The sequence below is a fragment of the Rhinolophus ferrumequinum genome, chromosome 17 (assembly GCF_004115265.2).
Source record: "Rhinolophus ferrumequinum isolate MPI-CBG mRhiFer1 chromosome 17, mRhiFer1_v1.p, whole genome shotgun sequence".
NCBI classification, from domain to species: domain Eukaryota; kingdom Metazoa; phylum Chordata; class Mammalia; order Chiroptera; family Rhinolophidae; genus Rhinolophus; species Rhinolophus ferrumequinum.
Window position 1 is genome coordinate 44,176,045 of NC_046300.1, and position 23,860 is coordinate 44,199,904.

The window sequence follows — 23,860 nt, forward strand, 5'->3', positions numbered from 1 at the left end:
TTTTCAATCTTAGTTGCAAGGGGGCTCGTGAACTGAACCAGCAACCTTGTTTTTGAGAGCTCGGGCTCCAACCAACTGAGCCATCCGGCTGCCCCACTTCACTTTTATGTTAACGCATACCTTGCATTCTACCCATTATAATATATGTGTTTTCGTATATAATGTCTTCCAAAAAAACAATAAAATTGACACTCCAGGAAGATGTTTGCTAGTTAAGATGTTGGGATCTGGAGTCAAACTGATGAGGTCTCTTCAATAAGTTACTTTATCTCGTGTGTAAAATGGAAATATAGTGCCTATGTCACAGGATTTTGTGAAGATTAAATAAAATGATGCTTATAAGTCTCAGCCTAGTGTGTGATATGTAGTGAACACTCAAACAAAACATTAGCTATTTTTTATTATCCTCACTCAAAAAAATAACAAATGGGTCAGAGCAGAGTCATACAGTCATCTTAAAGTCAACTACTTTTCAGGTCAGGAATCCCTTTGAGGGTCTGATGAAAACTATGGCCTCTCTGAGAAAAAAAGTATACACACACACACACACACACACACACATAGTTTCACTTATTTCTGAAAGTGTTTAAAGAATGAGGAAATGATCGGATGAATATGTATTAGGATGGGGATGAACCCAGCTGAAGCCATCCTTGCTACCCGTCCTTCTCTTGGTGGGGTGCCAGGCCCTGGGTCCCCCAGTCTCCCTCCCCAAAACCAATGAGACAGAGGTGGAGTAAAGATCAGCTTTATTATTTGCATGAAGGCAGGGAGGTGGTGAGAGTGCCAGGCCCTTCTGTGGGTGAGGGGGCACAGGGCTTGACCAGCCAGCACTGATCCTCCAAGCTGGCCTTCCAGTGAGTTCCAGGGCTCCAGGTGCCTCTGGCTTTCAGCAGAAGCAGTGGGTGGGCATGTGGGCAGATTGCTAGGCATCGGATAGGTAGGCCCCTCAGGGCTGCTCAGGAGCTGGGGTTGGGTTGGGGTTGGCAGGGGGTGGAGGACGAGGCTGGATGTCTCTGGTGCGCATATAGGACAGCAGCTGCTCCGGGATCTCCGCCAGCACGTCCTTGGCTAGTCGGGCCATGCTCAGCACCTGGTTCCCCGATCGGTCGACATAGTCTCGGAATGGGACAAACTGGGACAGGCAGAGATAATCAGGTATGGGTGGTGGCCAGGAGAGAGGGGAGTGGGGTAGGGGGCAGTAAGGGGGCTTCCGCTATGACCCCCTAACATCTCTTTACAAATATCACACTATCTCTCTCCACCTATTTTGTATAGTTTTCTGCATTTGCTTTCTCCCCACCCACTTCCCCTCCACACACCTTCTAGTTACTCTCAACCCACTCCAGTTTGGCTTCACGCAGTTTACTGCAATGGCTTTTGCTAAAGTCGTCAACAGCCCCATATTCCCCAATCAGTCCAGTGGGCAGTAATAGTCAGTCCTCATCTTGCTTCTCTTCAGCTTTCCATTCTTACATTTGACCATAATCTTCCTGGACACTCCTGACACACCACACTCTGCTGAATTTTCTCCTACCTTTCCGGATGCTCCCTTTCCCTACTCCCCTAGACCTTTGGGTCTACCTGATCTATAAACTGGTCCCTTCTGTCTATCAGTTGTCTTCCTGGGTGATTTTATACACTTCATTAACTAAAACCTGTTCCCTGGTGACTCCCAAGTGTATATATCCACCCCTAGCCTCTTTTGTAAGGTCCAGATCACATACTTAGTTGCCTGTATCATATCTCCGTTCAATTGCCCTAGATACCTCGAACCCAATGTGTTCACAACTGAATTCTAGCCTGTCCTGCCAAATCTGCTCCTCCTTCACCTTTCCCTTTCCCAATAAATGGGACTCTCACTCACCCAGTTGCTCAAGCTAGAAAACTGAGTCATCTTTGAAGCCCCACTCACTCTCCATCACCATTTAATTAAATCAACTCTTGTAAAATTTTTCTTAAATAATCTTTTGAACCTGCTTCTATCCTCACTGCTTCCATTCCCAACCAGATTCCTTTCATCTCCCCTCTACTACTACTTCAAAGGCTTCTAATGGCTCTCCCTGCCTTCTCTCTCACCCTGCTTCAGTCCATCCTCCATTTGCAGCAGCGATCCTCTTAAAATGGAAGTCTGACCATCTCACTCCCCTATGTAAAATCCTTCAAGAGCTTTTCAATTCTTTTGGAGTAAAACCCCAAATGTTCACCATGACTGACGAGGCCTTGGCTCCTTCTTTCTCTCACTTGCTGTGATCTTTGTACCCTGGCCTCTTGCCTTTTCTGTGATTGGGCCAATTCTTCTGAGCCTCAGGGCCTTCTCACGTGCGGCTCCACTGCCTGTAATGTTTATACCCTCCTTTAAGTTTCAGCTCAAATGTCATTTCCTCATGAAACCTTTCCTGACTACCCTGTTATAGGCTTTTGTAGTGGCATTTGCTGTTCTAGGGAGCACTTAATCACAATTTAGTGAGGTATTTAGCTGTGTGATTATTACTGGTTGCCTCCACTAGAGGGCAGGGGCCTTGAGGATCTCCTATACTATGAATCCACAATGGCTGCAGCAACCTGCCTTTTTCTCACCAAGATTTTGTTCAAGGAATGCAGGAAGGCTGAAAGAGTGAGGGGAGAAAGGTAGGAGATTAAGAAGGCAGTAAGGTAGAGTGGCTGCCAACTTGGCCTCTCCTTCCCACCATGCCTTTCAGCTCCATGACTTCCTCTCCCTGGTGAGTCTACCTGAACGATGTCCCGCTCTGCGTAGCGTCCTCTAGAGGATACGCGCACATCGTCACCATCCAACTCTTCCATTGCTGTAGAAAAAACACCCCTCAGCTGATTGGCCTCTCCCACATCAACCCATGCTGGCCCCCTCCCTCTTAACTCCACTTCGAAGTCATGAAAATGCCTAACAGGTTATATCAAAAGTCCTACAATTATTAGGCATTATTATGGAGTTACTATTGCTTCCCACACATTCCATCCTCCTGGGAATCCCAGGAGGGAAGTATTCATATCAGCAGCCTTGGTTGTGATGAGGAAACAGGTTCAGAAAAGGTCTGTGACCTTTTGGTCAAGGTTCGACACAGGCATCCATCTGATCTTTTTTGTGAGGCAGGCGTGGGTGCCCATATTCTCCTCTATTTTCCCCAGTTCTTGGTCCCACTCATGGATAACCCCCAGCCTACTCACCCTCAAACATGGCTGGTCCCACACCAACAATAATGATAGACATGGGCAGTGAGGAGGCCTGTGAGGGAGAGAGAGAGGGTGAATGGCTGTGGTGAGCAGCTGTAAGGGAGGTGACTGTTGAGAGACTGTACTCTGCATGTGTCACATTTCTGTACATCTTGCAAGCATAGGCACTGATTCCTTTTGTTCCAAACTATCTTTTTTCTTTTTTTTATTGGGGAATATTGGGGTACAGTGTGTTTCTCCAAGGCCCATCAGCTACAAGTAGTTGTCCTTTAATCTAGTTGTGGAGGGCGCAGCTCAGCTCCAAGTCCAGTTGCCGTTTTCAATCTTTAGTTGCAGGGGGTGCAGCCCACCATCTTGTGGGAATTGAACTGGCGACCCTGTTGTTCAGAGCTCGCGCTCTAACCAACTGAGCCATCGGGCCACCCCCAGACTATCTTTTCAAGGATGCCTGCATATCAAACAGCCTTGAAAGATATAGTATCTTCCTTTAGAACAAAGGGCAGGTTTATTGTCCCGTACAATAAAATGTTTTACACTGGAACAAAGGGCAGGCATGCTTACTGCCCATTATAAAAGATTTGGGTTCCCTAAGCTCAGGGTTTCTGTCCTATAATGCATCCGACTGTGGGTACAAGTGTTATCTGGCCCTCTTCGCATCATCTTGTGGGAACTGGGACTTAGAGAATCAGAGAAAATGCTAATTGTTGAGCTACTGCTATTGCTGGGAATAACAAAGTCCTTTGTCTCTGATCCACTAGTTTTGTGTCTTCTGCCAGCATCCATGAAACTGGCAGGCTAACTTGTTAGCTTGCAAGTAGGGTGAAACCTGAACCCCTTCTCAGTTATTAACAGTGACCCCTCCCTGCCAAGCCTCCTCCTCAGACTCACACTGACAATGGCCTCCTTAGTCTGTGTCATGTCAGAGATGACCCCATCGGTGATGATGAGCAGGACATAGTACTGGGAACCATCAGAGATCTTGGCTGCAGCCCTGGGTGAGAGGCCAAGAAAAGAATCCAGCTGAAAGCCCAGAGAGGCCAAAGGGAACACCCCAGCCCTAAATCTTCCATAGCCAGCGTGTAAGCAGCAGGCAAGGACTGGGGCTTCTGAAGTTCATGCTCCTTCCCCAGACCTGGCTGCCTCCCCCTGCCTGCCATCGTTTCAGCAACATTTAGGGAGCACTTACTGTGGCAGGTTCTGTGTTAGGCACTGAAAGTACACCATGATAAAAAACAAATCTATCCCAACCCTCTCAAGGGAGGCAGACATTGATCCAAGAATCACTGAAATAAGTATAAAATTATACTTGTGACAAGTGCTGTGACAGAAAAGGACACTGCTATGACAGTGTATAGTAGGGGATCCTGACATAGTTCAGGAGGTCAGTGAAGGCTTCTTTAAGAAAACGATGTTTGAGGATGAAGGAGAGGCTAAGTGAAGGGGAGGTCATTCCAGGCAGAGGGAACAGCATGGACAAAGGTCTAGTGATGCGTCTGAAGGAAGCCCCCCTTGTCTGGAGTCCAGAAAGTGAGGGAAGCAGGGTGGACCATGTGGCTGAGGAGGGCAGGAGCCAGATCACACAGGGTTTTGTCAGGCCCTGGAAAGATTTTGGCATTTATGTAAGAGCAAGACCAAAGTCTGAAGGCCTCCTTTCTTCCCTCTCTCACCTAGTTCTCCCTTCCTTCTCCCCTCTGCTCTGACCACATCCCATTGCCTGGGCTGTTGGGTCCTCAGCCAGTCTAACAGCTGCTCCCAGAACTCCTTTTCCTTTTCTCACCATCTATCTTTGAATCCAAGATTTTTCCATCAGACATTGTGTCCAGTCCCCTTATTTTATATATAAGAAAAACGAGACCTTGAGAGAATACAAAGGCCATGGTAGACCCTGGCCTCTTGACTTCCAGTCTCAAACTCTACTTGGGTTGGAAAGGATGCAGCTATATTATCCAACAAAGTAGTTCCTAGCCACATGGGGCTATTGAGATTTTTTTTTTTGAGATTTAAATTAAGGTAAATAGAATTAAACATTCAGTTCCTTGTTCACCCTGGCTACATTTCAAGTGCTCCATATCCATATGTGGCCGGTGGCTACCATATTGGACATCACAGATATAGACCATTTCCCTCATTGCAGTAAGTTCTATTTACTGTGCTAATATTTAAGTTTGATATCAAAAAATTAAGAGGAAAGCATGGTGAGAGTGGAGAATTCAAAGAGCTATGGCTCAGTTTGTCCAGGGCCTAGAGTGGAATTGGGTCATAATCATCCATAGCAGTGCCTGTTCCCTTCCTGAATTCTGGCCATAGCGTCTTGAAAGGCCTGGACTGGTACTGTTTCCTGTCACTCACTGATTTTACAAATGGTGATGGCACACGTGCTATGTGTCAGGCACTAAACTCGGTGCTGAGCATGCAGCAGAGACTAGGATATCATCCTGGGGGAGATGGTTGCTCACACCATTAGGATGTATTGAGGTTAGGGCTTTGAGGACATGACATCTAACCTAAGACCTGAAAAATGAGTAAGAGTTAGCCAGGTGAAGGTGGTGGTGGTGGTGGTCATGGGGGCATGGGGAAGGGGATGGGAAGGTCAAGGTCAAAATGGTCCAGAGAGAGGGTTTGCATGTGCAAACCAAGAGACAGCATGTTCTAGGTGGCACATGTAGGACTACAGAAGAGAGATGAGGCTGGCACAGTGGGTGAGGGCCCACTCATGAAGGCATTTGTGAGCCGGGGCAGTGGGGGGCATGGAAAGGTTTGGGGGCACGGGAGGTACATCTCTGGCATTCTTGTAGATACCTGGCATTACTAAGGCCATTTAGATCTAGAGATAGGTGACTGGCTAGGGGATGCCAGTCTGTGCCCTACTTGGCTATTGGGTGGGAAAAAATGAGTCATCTGTGACCATCAAAATCACAGCTACACACTTGACATACATGATCTAGCTTAATCCTTACCACCATTCTATGAGGTAGGCACATTTTTTTATTCCTATTTTTAAAATGAGAAAACTGAAGTTCAGAGACATTAAGTAGCATCCCCAAGGGATAGGGAAGCCATGTTCCACGCCCATGTTTGATCAACCTAAAGCCTGAATTCTTGATACCTTCACTCTCTATTCCTGGCTGCTCTTTGGATATTCCTCCATTCTATATACACCATTCTGGTCCTAGTATATTGTTCACTGTTTCCTGAGCTTGCCCCATCATGCCTCTGTTCTTTGCAGATGTGGTCCCTTCTACCAGGCCTACTCTACTCGTTTCTCTGATAAAGTCCAACTTGCCCTCTAGACCCAGCTGTGCAGTTCCCTTCATGAGTAGGCTGCCTTGGGTTTCTCAGACGAGGTTACACACTCCCCTCTTCTCCCTCTGCCTTCTAGGGTACCGTGTTTCCCCATAAATAAGACTCAGCCAGACCATCAGCTTTAATGCATCTTTTGGAGCAAAAATTCATATAAGACCCAGTCTTATTTTACTATAAGACCAGCTATAATATAATAATATAATATGACATAACATAGTAAATACCGGGTCTTATATTAATTTTTGTTCCAAAAGATGCATTAGAGCTGATGGTCCAGCTAGGTCTTATTTTCGGGGAAACACTGTACCGCCCAATGAGATGGGCTGTCTGCCCTTCCAAATGGATTCTCACTTTCCCGAGGGTACCAGCTTGTGTGCCCAGGGGGCCCCCAGGTCACAGAATACCTGGATCATCCATTCTACTCTATGATCTTGAGGATAAAGCTAGATGACTCTAAGTACACTTAAAACACCCCTTCCCCCCAAATTAAAGAAGACATGGAGACAGTGTGAGAAGAATGTAAAATTTGCATGAATTGTTAAGATAAATATGGGGACTTCAAAGACATTTTCAGTCTGGCTGCATTCAGCTGTGCCCCCAGATTTCCCTGGGGGAAGCTATTCGCTTGCCTTTGCTGACAGGCAACTTGGGAAGCTCTGGCTTACGGAAGGTAATGATTTATTTATATTTCTGTCTCTTGCACCAAGGCGGGAGCTCCCAAGGGCAGAGACCAGATCTGATTCATCTGTGAGTCTCCATCGCCCCAGCAGAGAACTGAGCACACAGCAGATGCCCTTGGAATAGTAATAATGGTAATAAGAGTAACAGTAATAGCTAATACCGATAGCACTTCGGATATGGCAGGCACTGTTCTAAGCTCTGGACATATATTAACTTAGTTAATCCTCACAACAACCCATGATGTGGATATTATTGTCCCCATTTTACAATTGAGTAAACAGGCACAGGGAGGGTAAGAGTCTTGCCCAAAATCACGAAGCTCGTGAGTGGTAGAGCAGGTGTCTTCGCTTAGCTAGTCTGGCTCCACATCCCACAATCGCCTTACAGCGCCCTTTTACTGAATGTTTATTAAATGAATGAATGAATGAATGAGTGAACTTGCCCAAGATCATATTTAAGAAGTCTGTTTAATAACAACAAAAGAATAAGCTCAGGCTCCAATATTAAGTGAAAAAATCAGTTGTGAAATATTACATGTAATTTGACTGCAATTAGGGACTCATAAGGAAGACTGTCAAGAACTATATGCCCATCCGCAATTCCACGGGCACCATCCTGGGTGATTTCTTATTTCATTTCTCTATCCTTGAAATGTTCTACAACTAAAGAAACTATTATCCTTACTATGAATTAGAAAATAAACAAATCTTTATTATGGAAAAAGGAAGTCTGTGAACAGACATATAAATCCCCCTGAAATCCTTCACTTTTATGCTCTTTTTTTGTTTCATCTTTTCACTTTCAAGCTTTCTGAGGTACTTAGTTTTAGTTGGGTCTTTTCTATGTAGCATATAGTACAGTTTATTTTTGTTATTCAATCAGATAATTTTTTCTTTTAGTAGGTGAGCTTATCCAATTTATGTTTGGTTTTAGTTGTCATTTTATTTGCATTTAAAAAAATAAATTTGATATGTGATCTGGGTTTTCTTTACTTTGTATATTTTTATTCTGAAAATTTGGAGTTAATCTTCTATATTTCGAAGTCGCTCTTCTACCATTTATTGAGCACTTACTATGGGCCAGACACTGTTCTAATAATTCTTACATTGTTACCTAATTTTAACCTCTCAGTAACTCTACAAAGGTGCTATTGTTATCTATTACACCCATTTACAGGGATGAAATGGAGGCTTAAAGAGGCTAATTTGCTTATGGTCATATGGTTAGTGAGTGGTGGAGCCAGAACCACTCCTACATCTGATGCCAAAGCTTGTGACTTAACTGTTGTGCTATAGGCCCTTCTCTCTTTTCCTCAAACCTGAGGCTCGGGTTGTCCCCAGGGAATGGGGCTAAGGCAGTTTGTTGATTTCCTCTCTAACCCAGACTGAGACATTACGTAACCTCTCGATATGACAGCCAACAAACTTTTACTCTCTCCCCATAGCCCAAGTTCACCCAAGAGCGGTCCTGACTCTCCTTGGGATGTCAGTCCTGTCTGGGTTCCCTCATTTCCCCCAAGCTCCACCCAGTTCTCTTACCTGGCCACCTGGTTGATGACAGGAGCAAAGTAGGTGGGCCCATAGAGCTGCACTGTGCGCAAGCTCTGGAAGTAGCTCTCCAGGACACCTTCGATGCCAGCACAGTTGGGGTCCTCATCATTGTTGTTCTGTCAGGGAAGATGCCCCGCTGGGCCGAGCCCATGCAGGGTACACCCAGGAGTGCTCTGATCCCAGCTCGCTCCTTCCTTTTCCATCATGCTCCCCTCCAAACTCCAGCCCTGCTCCCCTCCCTGCACTTCTACCCTATCATAGCTTACTGCTCCGTGCAGGTCCATGACCCTTAGAAGAAATGTAAATAGAAGAAATTTGTCAACTTGGGCGGGCCAGATGCCAGGGCATGCAGTGTAGGCTCTGGCCCATACCATACCAGGGGGAACTGATGGGAGATCCGTCCCTCTGGGGGCAGCTTGGCCCCAAAGCCGTAGGCTGGGAAGAGCTTGTCACTGTCATAGTCCTGGATGATTTCTCCCACTGCCTTGAGGGCCATGGCATAGGCGCTGAGCTGGTAGGGACTCATGTAGTGCAGGGAGGTGGGCTGCAGGGGATTCCCTGTAGGGACACAGGAGCCCAGCCTCATGGTCACCTTGCTCATCCATCGATGTAGCTGCCTGTCCTTGTATGCATCCATCCACCTATTCACTCCTTCACACTTTACTCATATCCTTCCTCATTATTTTACCCAATCATCCATAGGTTCATTTATCCACCTGTCTACCCACCAATCCTTATATTTAGCCATCAATTTAGCCGCCTATCCGTATATCCATTCACCCCTCCACTGGCATAACTCCATCTTTCAATCTACCTACCCACTTCTATCCATTTGCTTTTCCATTCTCTTATCCATCCATCCATTCACCCCCCCACTCGTCCACTTGTCCACCTGCCATTTCTCTTCCTTTCCCGTCTATCCATGTAGCCATAGCCATATTCTTTTGTCCACCCACCCATGCACCCCTATCCATTCCATTCATTCACTTGTCTTTCTATCCTCATATGGATCTATCCACCTGTCCACTCATTCATTCCCCATCTACTTACCTGCTGTTTCCCCAATGTAAACATCTGTCCATCTGTCCACCCACATACCCATCCATGCATCCTACTATACTCACTCACCAACCCACCTACCCTCTGTTTGTTTATCTCCCTACCCACCCAGTCATCACTCACAAGCCATTCGTCTGTCCATCTCTCTTTCCACTCCTACTCTCTCCCATCCATTCATTTACTCATTCACTTCTTGAGTCTATCCTTTCAACTTTCTTTTACCCACCTATTGCCCTGTACCCTCTGCCTATGCTTACACCCAATAATCTCCCCCCAACACTCCTGCCCCAGTACCAGCCTGGCTGCACTTTGCGTCAAGCCTGGGCTTCCTGGGTAAATAAACTCTTATCCCTAGCTCGGAATCCAGGCCATCCCTAAAGTCCTCTTTAGGCTTCCTCTACCCCCATTTCCCCATCCATGCCTCACCATTGGAAGCTGTGAAGTCAATGGCTACAGTGAAGTTCAGCTGTGTCCTGTCAGAGAAGTAGATGGATTGAGAAGTGAGGGGCAAATGCTTATACCAGGATTTCTCAAACCCTAGTGTGCATAGGATTCACCTGGGGACCATGTTGAAATGTAAATTCTGATCTGGATGGTTTGGGTGGAACCTGAGAGTCCACATTTCTGATAACCTCCCAAGTGGTGCTGCTGGTCCATGGAGCACATTTTGGGTAGCAGAATTAAATGCCCACGTGACATGTGTATGTCATTTAATGTAATCCTTACTGTAGCCCTGGAATATTCATTAACATTTCCAATTGACACAGGAGAAAAGTGAGGATCAGAAAAGCAAAGCACCTTTCCCAGGTTTGCCTGCCTCCACTGAATCGAGCAGAATGTCCTATCGTCAGCTTGGCTTATCCCTCTCTTGGCCGGCCATAACTTTTTTCTGGGTCCCAAATTACTGGGGCCATCTTTGAAGACCACTAGTCTGGCATCTTCTCAGGGGGGACGGTAAACTAGGGATGAAGCCCCAGGAAGAGAAATAAGATGGGTAACACTATGCATTTCACAGAGCACTTTATAGTTTGCCAAGTGTTCTAACGTGTATCTCCATGATCTCATTGGACCCTGATCATTCATAAATAAGAAAAGTAAGGCTCAGCCCTGGGAGGAACTCATTGTTTTAGCCCAGAGCTTGGCCTGTGACTCACCCCCCCTTGATGTAATCAACAAAGGTGAATTCAGAGTCCACAGAGAAGGAGAGCAGCGTCACCTGTGGGACAGAAAAGACAGCCCTGCTACTTTGGAAAGGGCAGCGGTGGTGGCAGAAGGAGAGGCACATGATGCCACTCCTTGCCCAACCCTGTCCGATCCTGAAAAAGGCAAAACAGAGGACGCTGTCAGAAATATTTGGATTTCCAAAAGTATATTAAATTGAGAACTACAACATAGGTTTTGGAAAAAAATTATGCAAAAGAGTAAAGATCAAAAAATTTCCACAGGTAAGGGGAAAAAAAGAAAAAACTTAAATGGTGTCACCTTGTGCCCAACATTACTAATCCAAGTAATCTGTGCCCACAGCCTTCCTGTACCCCTAACATTTGTCACGCTATGTCAGTGGGATAGAAACAGAAGGATCCAGGGAGTGCTAGAACTCCAGGGCGCACTCACAGTTCCCGAGTTCACATATTTCTTCTTCTTACATTTCTTCCGAGGGTTAAGTACCTGAGCAGGAAGGTAACAGTGATGGTGGGAAACAGGAAGGGGACTGAAGACTGAGCACAGAGGGGTGGAGGGCGGACCTGGGCCACCTGAGCGGGGGTGGCGCTCTCACCTCATACACTGTGAACTGGTTCTGGGCCTTGCTCAGCTCCCGGTAGCTGGTGGTGAACTCGCCAATGAAGTCATGGCTGCAATGAGACCAGGGGTGGGTGAGCAGAAGCTGCTGCTGGCTGGGAGGCAGCCCGAAAAGCAGCCTTTTATTCTCACTATCCCCTGCCTCTATTTGGGCTGCGGGGGCATTGGGACTGCAGCCAGAAGAGGGGCCAAACTAAGGAGATGAGAAGGGAAGAGACAGTGTACCAGAGAGAGAACAGAGGGGATCAGTTGTACCCAATGTAATTGGCATCTATCAGCACCCTTCCTGGCTCCCAAAGCCAGGAACTTGGGACTCCTAGTGAACGTGCTACATACAGAAACTCTTTGGATGAGGGGCAGGAGAAGGCAGTACCCTGTGAGGCAGTTCTACCTTCCATCCCGCTCCCAGTCGTACACATCAATCTTCACTGTTCTGAAATGCACAAGATAAATGTAGGCAGTGTATTATGATAAATCCTAGAGACACCCCACACACAATCGTTCTATCTACCCATCCGTCCTTCCCTCAATTTTCCTCCCATTTGTCCATCCATCTTATCTATTCAATCATCAGTCCACACACACACCCAACCATCTACTGACACTACCTCTAATCTACTACTACTGCTATTTGTACCACTATTGCTATTCTTCACCGCTTACTGAGTCTTACTATATATGTTTCAAGCATTGTTCTCATCACGTTTATAAATTGTCTCATTTAATTTGACAACCACCTTATAAAGTAAACACTATTATTTTTGGATAAGGAAATTGAGGTAGAAAAAAACAGCAGTTTGACTAAGGACCGTAAGTAATATGTGACTGAGCTGTGATTTAAACTCAGACATCCGGGTTCCAAAGACCTTGCTCTTAACTACTATGCCTAAGTCATCCCCATATGTCCTTCCATTTATGTGGCAGTCCATTCAATCATCTATCTATCTATCTATCTATCTATCTATCTATCTATCTATCTATCTAGTTACCCATTTACCCATACATTTGCCAGTCCAATTACCTATTAATCCCTATCTTTGTCCACCATCTAACTATACATCCAGCCATTCCCTGATCACCGATGCATGCAAGCATCCGTCTGTCCATTCATCTATCCAACCAAACACCTAACTATCTGATATTCCATTCATCTACATAACCATCCATTTGTGTCCACCTATCTTCATACTACCCATTTATTAGTTCATATGGTCAGCCTATCCATCTACTTTACACTCATCCATCAACTAATCCATCTACTGTCCATTTATCTGTCCATCTGCCAACTTACTGTCACTCCACCTATTTATCCACCTGCTTTTCCAATCATCCCTCTATCTCTCCAGCCATCCACCAATCTCTCATACACCCATCGATTCATTCATCCATTTACTCATCCATCCATTCATTAATCCATCCATCATCTGTCCATCCACTAATCTATCCATCAGTCCACATAGCTATTCATTTATCTACCCACTCTGTCTACCTACCAATCTTCTTATACACCATCCATATACCCATCCATCCGTTCACCAATTTATCCATCCATCTGACTGTCCATCCATGTATCTGCTCATTCATTTGTCCATCCATCCATCCATCCATCCATCCATCCATCCATCCATCCACCTATCCATCCATGTGGCTATCTATCTGCTTCCCCATCCACTTATCTCCATGTTTGAAACTCTGTCTCACTGAGCAGGATCCTCCAACACTATTATGACACTTCTGCCATCATTCTGGGGCCCAGGAACCCCCCTCTCATGCCCTTGTCCCCTTCTTCCCTAACTTATGGTGAAGCAGACCTGTCATAATCTCCATTGCACAGTGCCCGCACTGGGATGCTGAAGGGCTGCCACACGGGGTTCAGTGTATTTTTCACAACCTCTGTCTTGTGGCAGATGGTGAACCTAGAGGGGAGCAAGAGGATTGGAACCAACCTTTGGGGTAGGACTGAGCCCCGAGGCAGGGCCTGACACTCTGGGACATTCCTGGGGTTCTCCTACTTGTTAAGCACATATTGTGTGCTGCCTTGAGTGAATTCTGGACGCAGTCTTGGTGGAGCCTAAGAGCCCTAGTGGGCCCGTGGTCACAGTGGGGTAGGCGGGGTACTCCGGGCGAGGACAGTGACTCACGTGCCATCCTCATTGCTCCTATAGAACACAAGGAAGGGGTCTGATTTCCCAAAGAAGTCCTTCTTGTCCAGCTTGTTTGCACACAGCTGCATGGTAGCAATGTCCTAGGGATGAAGTCGGGCGGTTGACACTCTAATTTCCCATAGCCTCAGACGGGAGAATTTAGGGAGTTTCAGGAGAGAAGGCAGCCTCCTGGGTCTAGCATGTGGCCCTTACTGACCCGACAATTGCTAAGCTCCTCTGCGGTCAGCAATATGGTCCCACACTTCTTGCCTGGTACACCCCTGGAAGCAGAAAAAGCCTCTTTGTGAGGGGGGAGAGTAGGCAACAAGAACTGGGGTGGCCAATCAGGGATTGGGTGGACCAAGGGATTCAATTGCCATTTACTGACAGTCCCCTGAGTGTGTCCCCTTCTGTCCTGGTGGCTGCTGGTGGGGAAGGGTCTAATGCTGACTGGAGAGGGTTCTATATTCTAGAAGGATGGGGTTAATGTAGCCTAGGGGGATATCTCATAATGGTAGCATGGGGAAGACACAGGATTTAGAGTCCTGGGCAAGTTATTTCCCCTTTCTTTGAGCTCGAGCTTTCTAGTCTATGAAATGGGAATCATGCCCACATCTCAGGGCTGTTAAGAGATCTGAATGTATGCATGCAAGGAAAAGCATTATAGATTTGAAGGTGGTTATATTTCGCAAAGCAGACCCTTGTATCTACTATATGCCGGGCACTATGCTAGCTATGAATCGGCCAGTTGGCACTCTCCAGCTCTGCTACATCCTGCCATAGGGGAGCTTCCAGGGGGAGGTGGGATGTCAAAGCCAATAGGCAAATGGAGCGTGATGTAGCCGTCCTGAATGAGGGAGAGGAATTTCTATCTAGAACCGGGGCAAAGGACTGGTTTGGTAGATCAATGACGCTGTACTTTCTGAAGACTGTGAAGAGGAAAATAAAAGACAAGAGAAGCCTTAACATCTCCTGACCCATGTGCCTGAAGGGTGCACACCAGGACACCCACCCCCAACTCGCCTTGGGTCTCCAAGCAGTCAGGGATCTTGTTGATATGGGCCTGTGAACCCTGACTCCCCAAAGGGATCCAAAGTGCGGCAGGGAGAAAGCTAGGTCAGGAGTTTTCTGGATTCAAGTCCTGACTCCCAACTTGCTACATGATTTTCCCCATCTTTAAAATGAGAATGTTGAACTATTTCTTTGGCTCCTTTGATCCCTGACTGACTCTTTGTGCTTTAAAAAAGACAAGTGTGGTGAGCACAGGGCCTCTTTACCTGCACATCCAGGACAGAGGCACGGGTCCTACTGCCTTCTCACTGTTTTTCGCCTCCTTGATGTTCTCCCTCCTTTCCTCACCCAGCGTGAATTCCAATCCATGATTATAATAATTACCACCTTGCATCCTACCCCTTTTCCCTAGCCCTTCCCTCACTTTGATATACTTACTTGGCAGAACCACAGCCCTGGTTAAATTCAATTCTCTGCCTAACCCATACAGCACCTATACAACTGAATATGGCCAGAGGAAAATGCTGCATTTCTAGAATTTCTAAACAATCAGGCTAACTGGTCTCTTTTTAAATGCAAGACCGCAAAGAAGATCCTTAATCATACCATACATCCCAAGTCCCTTCACTCTTCAGTTCTGCTAGATAGCAGTTTCCCTCCTCCTCCTCTCTCCTCAAACCCCAAAAGCCTCCTCCCCCATCCTCACTCTCAGACAAGGACCTGTTTCCTGCTTCACTGACAAAACTGAAGCAACCAGAAGAGAATGTCCGCAGACACACCGCCACACCTCCCTGCCTCCAGTATCTTCACCCACACAACTGTGTCTTCCTGCTGTTGCTATAAATGACTATCCATGTGCCTCTTTGTCCCTCCACTCTGTGCTACATTCCACACCCTCTTGCCTACACAGGACATAACTCCAGCAATCCCCCCCCCTTTTAGTTTTGTCAATTTTTCAGTCTCTACTGGGTCATTCTCATTAACAGACAAATGTGGTATAGTTTTTCTCGTTAAAAAGTTACCAAACTTTTCTTGACCTCACTTTCTTCTACAGCCACCCTTCCTTTTCTCGTCTCTTCTTTGCAGCAAAACCTCTTGAAGTGTTCTTTGACTCCCATTCCTGTCTTCATTCTTTTCTAAACCTCTCCACCTGTCACCCCCACCTCTCCTTCAAAACTATGCTTGTCAAGAGTCACGAGTGACCGCCATCTTGTTAAATCTAACGGCTAATTCCCAATCCTCACCTTACGCGACCTGCAGCAGCATTTGACACGGTTGGTCACTCTTTCCTCCTTGATACACATCCTTCACTTTTCTTCAACACCACCTTCTCTTGGTTCTCCTCCTACTTCATTAATGCTCCTTCTTAGTCTCCTTTTCTAGTTCCAATTCCTGGAGTCTCAGTCTTTGGTCTTCTCGCTCCCTCCTCACTGCCTTGGTGAGCTCATCTAGTCTCACGGCCTTAAAGAGCATCTAAGACTCATCATGTATCTTATTGCATGTTTGACATGTCCACTCGGATGTCTAATAAAAATTATGAAATTTTACAAGTCAGACTGAACTCCTGATTGAATGCCCCTCCCCCCAAATTACTCCTCCCTCACTTAAAACAATTTTTTTTTTTACCATCTCAGTTATGGCGACTCCATCCTTCCTGTTGTTCAGGCCAAAGGCCTTGGTGTCATGCTTGACTCCTCTTTTCCTGTCACATCCATATTCAATCTGTCAGGAAGCTGTTGGCTCTACCTTCAAGATATATCCAGAATCTGACCACTTCTCCCCTCCTTCCCTGACACCACCCTGCATTATGGTAATAGCCTTCCCAATGGCTCTCTGCTGCTACCTTTGTCCACCCAAGGTTTATTCTAAACCCAGCGTCAGCATCATCCTTTGAAAGCATATTCATCAGCTCAGGTTACTTCTCTGCTCAGAACCCTGCATGACTCCCGTCTCAGAATACAAGCTAAAGTCCTGACAGTGGCTCAACGGCCCTAACTGTGAACTCTCCAACCTCACCTCCTCCTGTCTGCCCCCTTGCTCACTTGGCTCTAGCCACGATGGCCTCTTGCTGATCTTTGAATGTACATATTAGGCTTTTGCACCGACAGTTTCCTCTGCGTGGAACATCCCTCCTCCAGATCTACTGCATGGCTCACTCCCTTACTTCCTTCAGGTCATTGCTCCGAAGCTACCTTTCCAAGAGGCCTACTGAACCGCTTTGTTGAATATTGCAACTCCTACCCACCAAGCATTTCCAATCCCCCTAATTCTGCTCTACTTTGCCCTTTTCCCCCATAGCACTTAACGTAATTTACTTATAATTTACTTATTTATTATGTCTATTTTGTAGCCGTCCCCCCCATTCTATAGCATATGCTTCCTGAGGGCAGGAACCTTTGTTTTGTTCACCATTACAACCTAAGCCCTTGAAGAGTGGCTGACATAGAGTATATACCCAGTAATATTTGTGGAATGGATAAATCCTGGGTGCCTAGCACAAGGTATGGCACACAAAACGTGCTAATAAATATTTAGTAAGTAATGGAAATTCTAGAGGACTTGATTTAGTGAGAGGAAGCCTCCTGGAAGAGAAGGGCTTGGAAGTGGACCTTAAAGGTTGAATCAGACTTAGAAAAAGAGTGAGGTGAGAGAGAAGATGTCTGAGACCGACTTGAGCAAAACCCTGGAGATTGGAGTTTCCCGCAAGAATAATAGGAGCCATGGAAGGCTCCTGGCCAGGGGGAATCTCAGCCTCCACTACTATGGGGTCTTTGGGAGGAGAATTTGGAGGCACCCACCCTTCCCCCCTCACCCCTTCCGGTTCAGCTCACGTGAGGGGTCGTTCCACGCGGCTGCCCTGGCCTCCGATCACCTCTCCCAGGGCCAGGAACGCTTGTCCCAGGAAATCCTGCACCGGGACATGGAATCAGCGAGGCCAGGAGGGGCTGTGGGCGCGGAGTCCCAGCCCAGCCCTGGTGACAAGCCCAGCCCACACACAACGACCAGGGTATTCCCAGGCGGCGGGACGTCACTGGAGGAGGAAGGGGAGTGGAGTCCCTAGGCAAGCTCCTCTTCTTGGTCCTGCCATTTACTTTAAACTGTTCTCCAGGATGCCATCCCAACCCTCACCTCCACCCTCTTCACCCCACCCAGCCCGGTTCAGCCTCACCTTCTGCGGGTCCCAGCAGCGGCCAAGAAGAAAGAGGAGCAGTGAGTGAGAGGCATGGTGGGAAGCCGGGGGCAGGAGCAGAAGAGGAGGGTCGGGAGGGTGGGTGGGGGCCAAAGAAGGTGGAGTGGGGGTTGGGGATGTAGGAGGGTTCCAAGGAGGGTTGTTTAACACACTGAGCGCCACCTGTGTGCCCAGCCCGCAAGGGGACGCTCGCTCACCGGTTTGGAGATGTTGGTTTTGGAGTCGACGTTGTACCTGAAAAGAGTGGAACCAACGTGGGGCGGGGCTGGTGGGAGAGAGCCTGGAAAAGGGGTCGGGTTTCGAGTCCTGGTTAAAATTGTGGTTTGGCGGAGGGGGTGTGGCTTGGGCCCGAATTCAACCTGGATCTCCCGTGGGACGGGAGTCAGGGTCTGAGAGGATCAGTCCTGGGGCGAGGCCAAGTAGAGGGCCTGCTGGGGGCGGAGTCATATGGTGGGCGTGACCTACACGGAGGCGGAGCTAAATTTAGGAGCAGAGTTGTGGGCAAAACTAGGCCTGGGGAGTGAACTGGATTGGCTGTGACCTAAGGGCAGGGCCAAGCTAGACTTGATAGCGGAGTAAAGGCTAGAGTGAAGCTCTTCAGAGTGGGACCGAACTGGGTCTGGGGGAGGAGCCAGCCCAGGAGGCCAGGCGGGGGCGGGGCCAGCAGAATTTCGAGTGGATCCAGGTCGGGGGCGCGCCAAGCCAGAATTCTGGACGCGGCTCACACATCGAAGCGCAGATTTTGCTTTTCTTCAAAGAAATAGTCAAGGACGAATTTGCGCACGAAGTCAGGGTTCAGCGTGTTGTCGATCACCTCGGTCCGTCCGAACTGGATTGGGGTGATGGGGGACGTGCCGAGTCAGCGCGGGGCCTGCAAGGGGGCAGGTGATTCCCGGGGGCAGCTCTGGGCTGGAAGAGGACTCAGACTCACCTCCCGCCACTCCTGGCTGGCCCGGCTCTGCGTGTAAAGCACCACCACTGCAGGCAGGAGCGGGGGCGGGGAGGGAAGGAGGTCAGGTCGGTCCGCACCCCCTCCCGGCTCCTCAGTAGCTCCAGCACACGAAGTTCCCCCTCACCCCGCCCTGGTGCCACCTACTGGGGTCGGACTTGGAGAAGGTGTCGAGGTCCAGCAGGTTCCTAGAGAAAGCGAAAGACAGACGGACAGAGGGTAGGTCCTCCTGAAGCCCACCGCCTCGACTGCCCGGAGTTGGGGACCCGGGAGAGGCACGGGACTCAAACGGCACCTTCCTCTCCCATTACTACATCCAGCTGGGGTCCGCGTTGGCAGCACGCTGGACAGCACCGGAAATCTTAGTCCTTCGACCGTGTCCCTGCGGACTGGTCGCCTATGCGTCCACACTGTCTCCAGGGGCCCAGGAAAGACGGTTAACCCCAGAACTTTGTCCTCCGGGGGCCCAGATTCTACCGGATCCCAGCGACCCATCCCTTGAACCCTCAGGCTGAGTGAGCCGTCCTTTGCGGGTTGGGCTGTTCAAGGAAACCCCCTCTCCGAACCCACCAGGAACTCCCCGCGGTCTTTATCCGCGATTTTCCGGCCCCGGATGCCTCTCCCCCCGAGGTCGAGCCCCGGAGCCGGCTGGGGCTAGGGCAGTGCCTAAACCCTCCTCCGCTGGCCTGCTCACCTGCAAGATACGGTAATTTCAATCTTTGTGGCCGGGACGCTGCGCTCAGAGGTTCCACTGAGAGACATGGCTGGTCGGATGGCCGGAGCCGCAGGTTAGGGGCGGCAGCAGCAGCGGGGTCGGCCCACGTGCCGCCGCCGCAGGCGGCTGCACTCCCTCCAGCCCTGCGTGCTCTCCAGCCGCTCACGCCTTGACTGTGGCCGCCGGCGGCAGCGACTCCAGATGGCAACACAGCCCCGCCCAGCCGTGCGGGTGGCCCCCGCCCCGTTGGAGCAGCCTCCGGCCGGCCGGGAACCTTATCCAGACCCCAACTCCAACCCACACCTTCAGGGTCCTTCCAGTGCATTTCTCTGGGGCAAAACCCAAGCCCCTGAGAGCTGTCCGCGGTGCTGAAGGGTTTGGGGCTCCTGGTGGGCGATGGGGACTTTCCTTCTTCCTGAACCTTCCCTCAACAATCTGCTTCTCCCCTTTCCCACTCCCACCCTGCCTAGGCCTCCGAATAGGAAGTTACACATTTGATCTCATTAGCTGTGTGACATTGGGTAAGTTACTCAATATCTCTGTGGCTCAGTGTCCTCCTTGGTAGAAAGGCCATAACAGCACCTAGTTGGGATGTTGTAAAATTTTATCCAGACAATCCATAGAAAGGACTGAGCACAGGGGATTGTACACAGTAAGTTACCAAAAAATGTCCGTTGGTATTATTTCCTTCCTCTAGGAATTTGCACCAATGATCCCTTTTTTGTTTATAATCAGAGCTCAGTGAATGGTGGCTGTTAAGGGCACCATGCAAAGCCCTTTGCCCAGGTCGTTGAACCCTCATGATTCCATGGTGCAGACACTGTGAGGAGGCAACCTATTCTAGATCACAATGTATGTAGACGTGTGGTGGTCACCCAGACCCCTCCTCCCCACACCAATTACTGTCTGCAAAGCCCCCCAAGCCAGTGCCTCCACCACAGGCAGGGGCTGCAGGTCACTTGTACCAGGGCTGTACAGCATGCAGAACTTAAAAATGAAGACCCGCATCCCCATTCCCAGCTAGAAGATCTCAGCAACCCCAAGTCTAAATTTCAGGCAGCCCTGGGAATCTGCGTGGAGAAACAGGTGACTGGGGCCCACTCAGGACCACTGCTCCCACAGCAGCCTGTCCCCACCCCACTGCTTAGGAGTTGAGGTACACTCAAGTCTCCAGTTTTCTTCCTATTTCATCTGCCACCACCCCACCCAAAACCCCTTCTTCCAACACAAGGACAGTAAGAACCTTCCCAGTAACTCCAATCCGCAAAAACAGCAATGAAATGAGAATGCCAGAGAGCTGCTGTTCAAAAAGACTTTAATTTTATTTCATCTGTCAAACCACCTCTTCTCAGTGCAGGTGACCCCCTTCTCCCCAGGAAGTAAGACTGGAATAGAAGGGTGTCTTTCGTGACGTGTCGGCCTCCACAAGGCCCCAGGAAAACCCCCCAGTTCTGAGAGTTGGTGGGAATCCTGGCGAAGACTAGAGTGAGTAGGAGGCAGTGACAAGAGGGGTGGTGATCACCAGCCAGGGGTTGGAGAACCGTGTCCTTGGCCCGGCCATGTGCATGATGGAGACGGGGGAGTGAGGAGGTCTCCCCCAACTCGGAAGCGCTCCTTGGCTGGGCATGGCTGTGATTCCGCTCAGGGCTCAGGTGAGAGGAGAAGGAAACTGTCATAAGGTGCTGCTGCCGGTACCCCGGAGCCCAACACCGCGGGCGAACTGCTCCAGCAGGCCCCCAATGGCTCCAGAGGGGCTGGGGGCTGCTGCCCGAAGCCCCACTGTGCTGCTGTATGCAGCCAAGAAAGCGGAGCGCACCTCCTGCAGCCGAGTCTCCCGCTCACTCAAGGCTGCAAGCCTATGGGGAGGGAGGGAGGGAGGGAGAGAAGAAAAGGAACGCATTACCTCGGGGCAGGATCCAAGATCCTCTTCCTCCTCCTCCTGCCACAGTGCTACCCTTCCCTCTTTACTGGCACAGGCCAGTATCTGGCCTGTGGTCACACTACCCTTGTGGTCCACGCCCCAGGTATTTCACCGTTGCCCTCCTAAGCCATTCCTCTCAGTTCTCAGGCTACTGTTCCTTATGGGGCACTGGCCTGACTTCTATGGGAAACCATTTCTGTGACTGGGCAGCAGGGAAGCCAAGCAGCAGGGAGTTTGCTCCAACAGCTGTTGGCTTCCATTCCTTCGTAAGAAAGAGCTGAGGCACAAGTCTTACACCTAACTGTAAGGAGAGACCCCGACATCAGGAATCAGGTCTTGGCTGCCCAAAGGACTCCTCTTGAGGCCAGGACCTGGAGCATTCTGGGAGAAAGCTCTTGGCAGTGCCCTGGAGAGGCCAGAGCCTTCACCGGAAACCCCTGAGGCTCTAGCTACACCGTCAGTCACTGTGGTCCTCAGGTAAACAGCTAGGAGAGTGCTGGCGTTTCCCACAGGATTCCTGTTGCGATTCTGTGTTTTCTTCCCTGACCTCTACAAGCACTGATCACACAGGGAAGATGGGAAGCCCCTCTTCTCTTCTCAGCCTGAACCTACAAGTTGAGAAGGGGAACAAGTGCATGAAAACACAGGCTTATCAATGCATGAATTCCAGGAGGCAGTCACACTTAACCTCCGGACTAAAAGCTAGAGCCTAGGGGAATGAGAGTAAAGTAAAGGTCAGGAACGCCAGGGTGTTCCCTCCACTGTCCCCTGGAGGAAGAAGCAATGGAAATGTCCGCAATTCTCAAGCCCAAATGACCTGCTCCCCAAGGCCTGGGAACAGATGGAGATAGGATAAATGACAGTCCTGGGTAAGTATGAGGAGAACAAACCTAGGCGAAGTAGATTGGTGCAGTGATGTGTGTGAGGGAAAGAGAGATAAGAAGACAAGCAGCAGGTTCTAGGGCAAAAGAAAGTCAAATAGTTCTCGCAGCAGGACTAAGAAAATGGAGCTGATAACTGCAGTACCATAAACAACTCCAAAGTCCCTCCTGGCATTTGGGAGAGACGCATGGCCCTGTATCTTCTTTACTGTCTTAGGTTTCACAAAGACCAGAGGCCATGTGTGCATCTGCAGCTTTTCCTTAGAGCATCTGACCAGGAGAAATTCAGATTAGTAGTTTGTATTCAAAGGGAACATCCAAAGGTCCATCTGGGTGCATTCTCACTACCCACTATTTCTGGGAGGCAGAGGGAAAGAGATCACAACCTATTTAGAGAAAGAAAACTGAAGCCCAGAGAGGGTATGTGATCCACTTGAGGACACACAGCAGGCAATGGGTAGGCAAAGAATGGAGCTACCATATTGCCATTTTTCCCTCTGAAGAGATGAGCTGATGATAGGCTCAGAGAAGTCAAGGCTGACCCTCCAAGACATAGTTGGTGAGCAGAGTATTCAAGATTAGGCTTCAATTTCTCTGACAGAAAAGCCCAAGCACTGAACTCACAGACTATGTGATCTCACCAGGAATCAACTCTGATCCCACGCCCACCCTGTAGTCCTGGGGGCCTGAAATCATGTAGGACCTAGCCCTCGTCTGGGAACCACCAGAACCAACCAGAATTCTAAGCTAGGAGCTCCGAGAGCTAGCTCAAGGTATAAATTGTAGGACCTGGGACTGGAGTTGCCCGTTTTGGTGTTAACGCCAGGTAAAGGAGGTGTGTTAATCAAGCAGGGGCAGAGATGTCTGTTTCCTCCAGAAAACAGCTCTTAGGCCAGTATGGCTGAGGCAGTTGAGTCCCTACGGAAAGGTGCAACTATCTCTTTTAATCATTCAAAATCTAAGCTAGGGATCTGTTTCTGGCCTAAGGGCTGGCTGTAGAAGCTATGCCAGGCACCAGTGGCCTGTAAAGCCCGTGGGCTACTCCCAGCTGCAGGGCCAGGGCCTGTGAGTGCCGTCCTGGAATCCCAGGGTCTAGCCCCTGCCTGCCCTCACCGGGATTCTTCTCAACTCCCCAGGGCAACTGGCCTCCAACCTGTCACATTGCAGATGGGTACGAGCTGCATTCTGATGGTGGGGGTGAATCCTCGGCACCTGAAGTTCATCCAGCCAGGGTGGGGAGATGAAGGCCCTCAGGCAGCCACAGTGAGGAGCCGGCCACCGGCGGCTCTCCTCCTGCCTGGCACCCGTGCAGCAGCAGAGCAGGCAGGGGGCAGGTGGTTGCCACAGGGGCAGCCACTCAAGCAGATGTATTACAAGAGTTGGAAGCCCAGGATCGGAGACTTGGAGGGAGATGATTTTATAGGCTTGGGATTTAGTATTGCCATCAAATTTTCTTTCCTGACC

The 23,860-nt window shown here is 49.0% G+C and overlaps 2 protein-coding genes across 7 annotated transcripts in view; both read right to left on the reverse strand.

Annotated features, from left to right (window-relative positions):
* Positions 1 to 732: 732 nt before the first annotated feature.
* CPNE9 (copine family member 9) lies at positions 733 to 19,776 on the reverse strand. 4 transcript variants are annotated; one of them, XM_033131486.1, is made up of 21 exons: positions 19,574 to 19,662; positions 19,027 to 19,067; positions 18,862 to 18,908; positions 18,656 to 18,759; positions 18,128 to 18,164; positions 17,910 to 17,912; positions 17,572 to 17,648; positions 13,947 to 14,010; positions 13,727 to 13,830; positions 13,397 to 13,501; positions 11,977 to 12,018; positions 11,563 to 11,638; positions 11,400 to 11,453; positions 10,940 to 11,001; positions 10,212 to 10,258; positions 9,103 to 9,284; positions 8,715 to 8,842; positions 4,081 to 4,183; positions 3,187 to 3,244; positions 2,734 to 2,807; positions 733 to 1,135 (listed from the first exon to the last, which is right to left on the reverse strand). In XM_033131486.1, exons 1-21 carry the CDS (start codon positions 19,639 to 19,641, stop codon positions 950 to 952), a joined length of 1,662 nt encoding a protein of 553 aa, XP_032987377.1. In that variant the 5' UTR covers positions 19,642 to 19,662; the 3' UTR covers positions 733 to 949. The 4 variants fall into 4 exon arrangements, with proteins under 4 accessions (XP_032987377.1, XP_032987380.1, XP_032987378.1 ...); XM_033131487.1 differs by lacking the exon at positions 13,947 to 14,010 and having other exon boundaries at positions 950 to 1,135; positions 13,727 to 13,744; positions 19,574 to 19,776; XM_033131488.1 differs by lacking the exons at positions 13,727 to 13,830; positions 13,947 to 14,010 and having other exon boundaries at positions 950 to 1,135; positions 19,574 to 19,776.
* Positions 19,777 to 20,893: 1,117 nt separating this feature from the next.
* The window catches only part of MTMR14 (myotubularin related protein 14), a 45,211-nt gene continuing 42,244 nt past the window's right edge, over positions 20,894 to 23,860 (reverse strand). For 2 of the 3 annotated variants that reach the window (XM_033132112.1, XM_033132113.1), the window contains one exon: positions 20,894 to 21,450. In XM_033132112.1, the coding sequence (XP_032988003.1) occupies positions 21,267 to 21,450 (184 nt within the window). In that variant the 3' untranslated portion in view covers positions 20,894 to 21,266. The remainder of the gene's footprint in view (positions 21,451 to 23,860) is intronic. The other variant, XM_033132116.1, reaches the window with a different exon arrangement.

What these genes read in the sequence shown, in the direction of transcription:
- CPNE9 (XM_033131486.1), bottom strand. Translation starts at nt 19,641, where the DNA reads ATGTCTCTCAGTGGAACCTCTGAGCGCAGCGTCCCGGCCACAAAGATT. An exon ending in CTTCTCCAAGTCCGACCCCA is followed by an intron (nt 18,909 to 19,026) that starts GTAGGTGGCACC and finishes TCCTGCCTGCAG; the next exon opens with TGGTGGTGCTTTACACGCAG. An exon ending in GTTGATTACATCAAGGGGGG is followed by an intron (nt 10,259 to 10,939) that starts GTGAGTCACAGG and finishes CTTCTCTGACAG; the next exon opens with GACACAGCTGAACTTCACTG.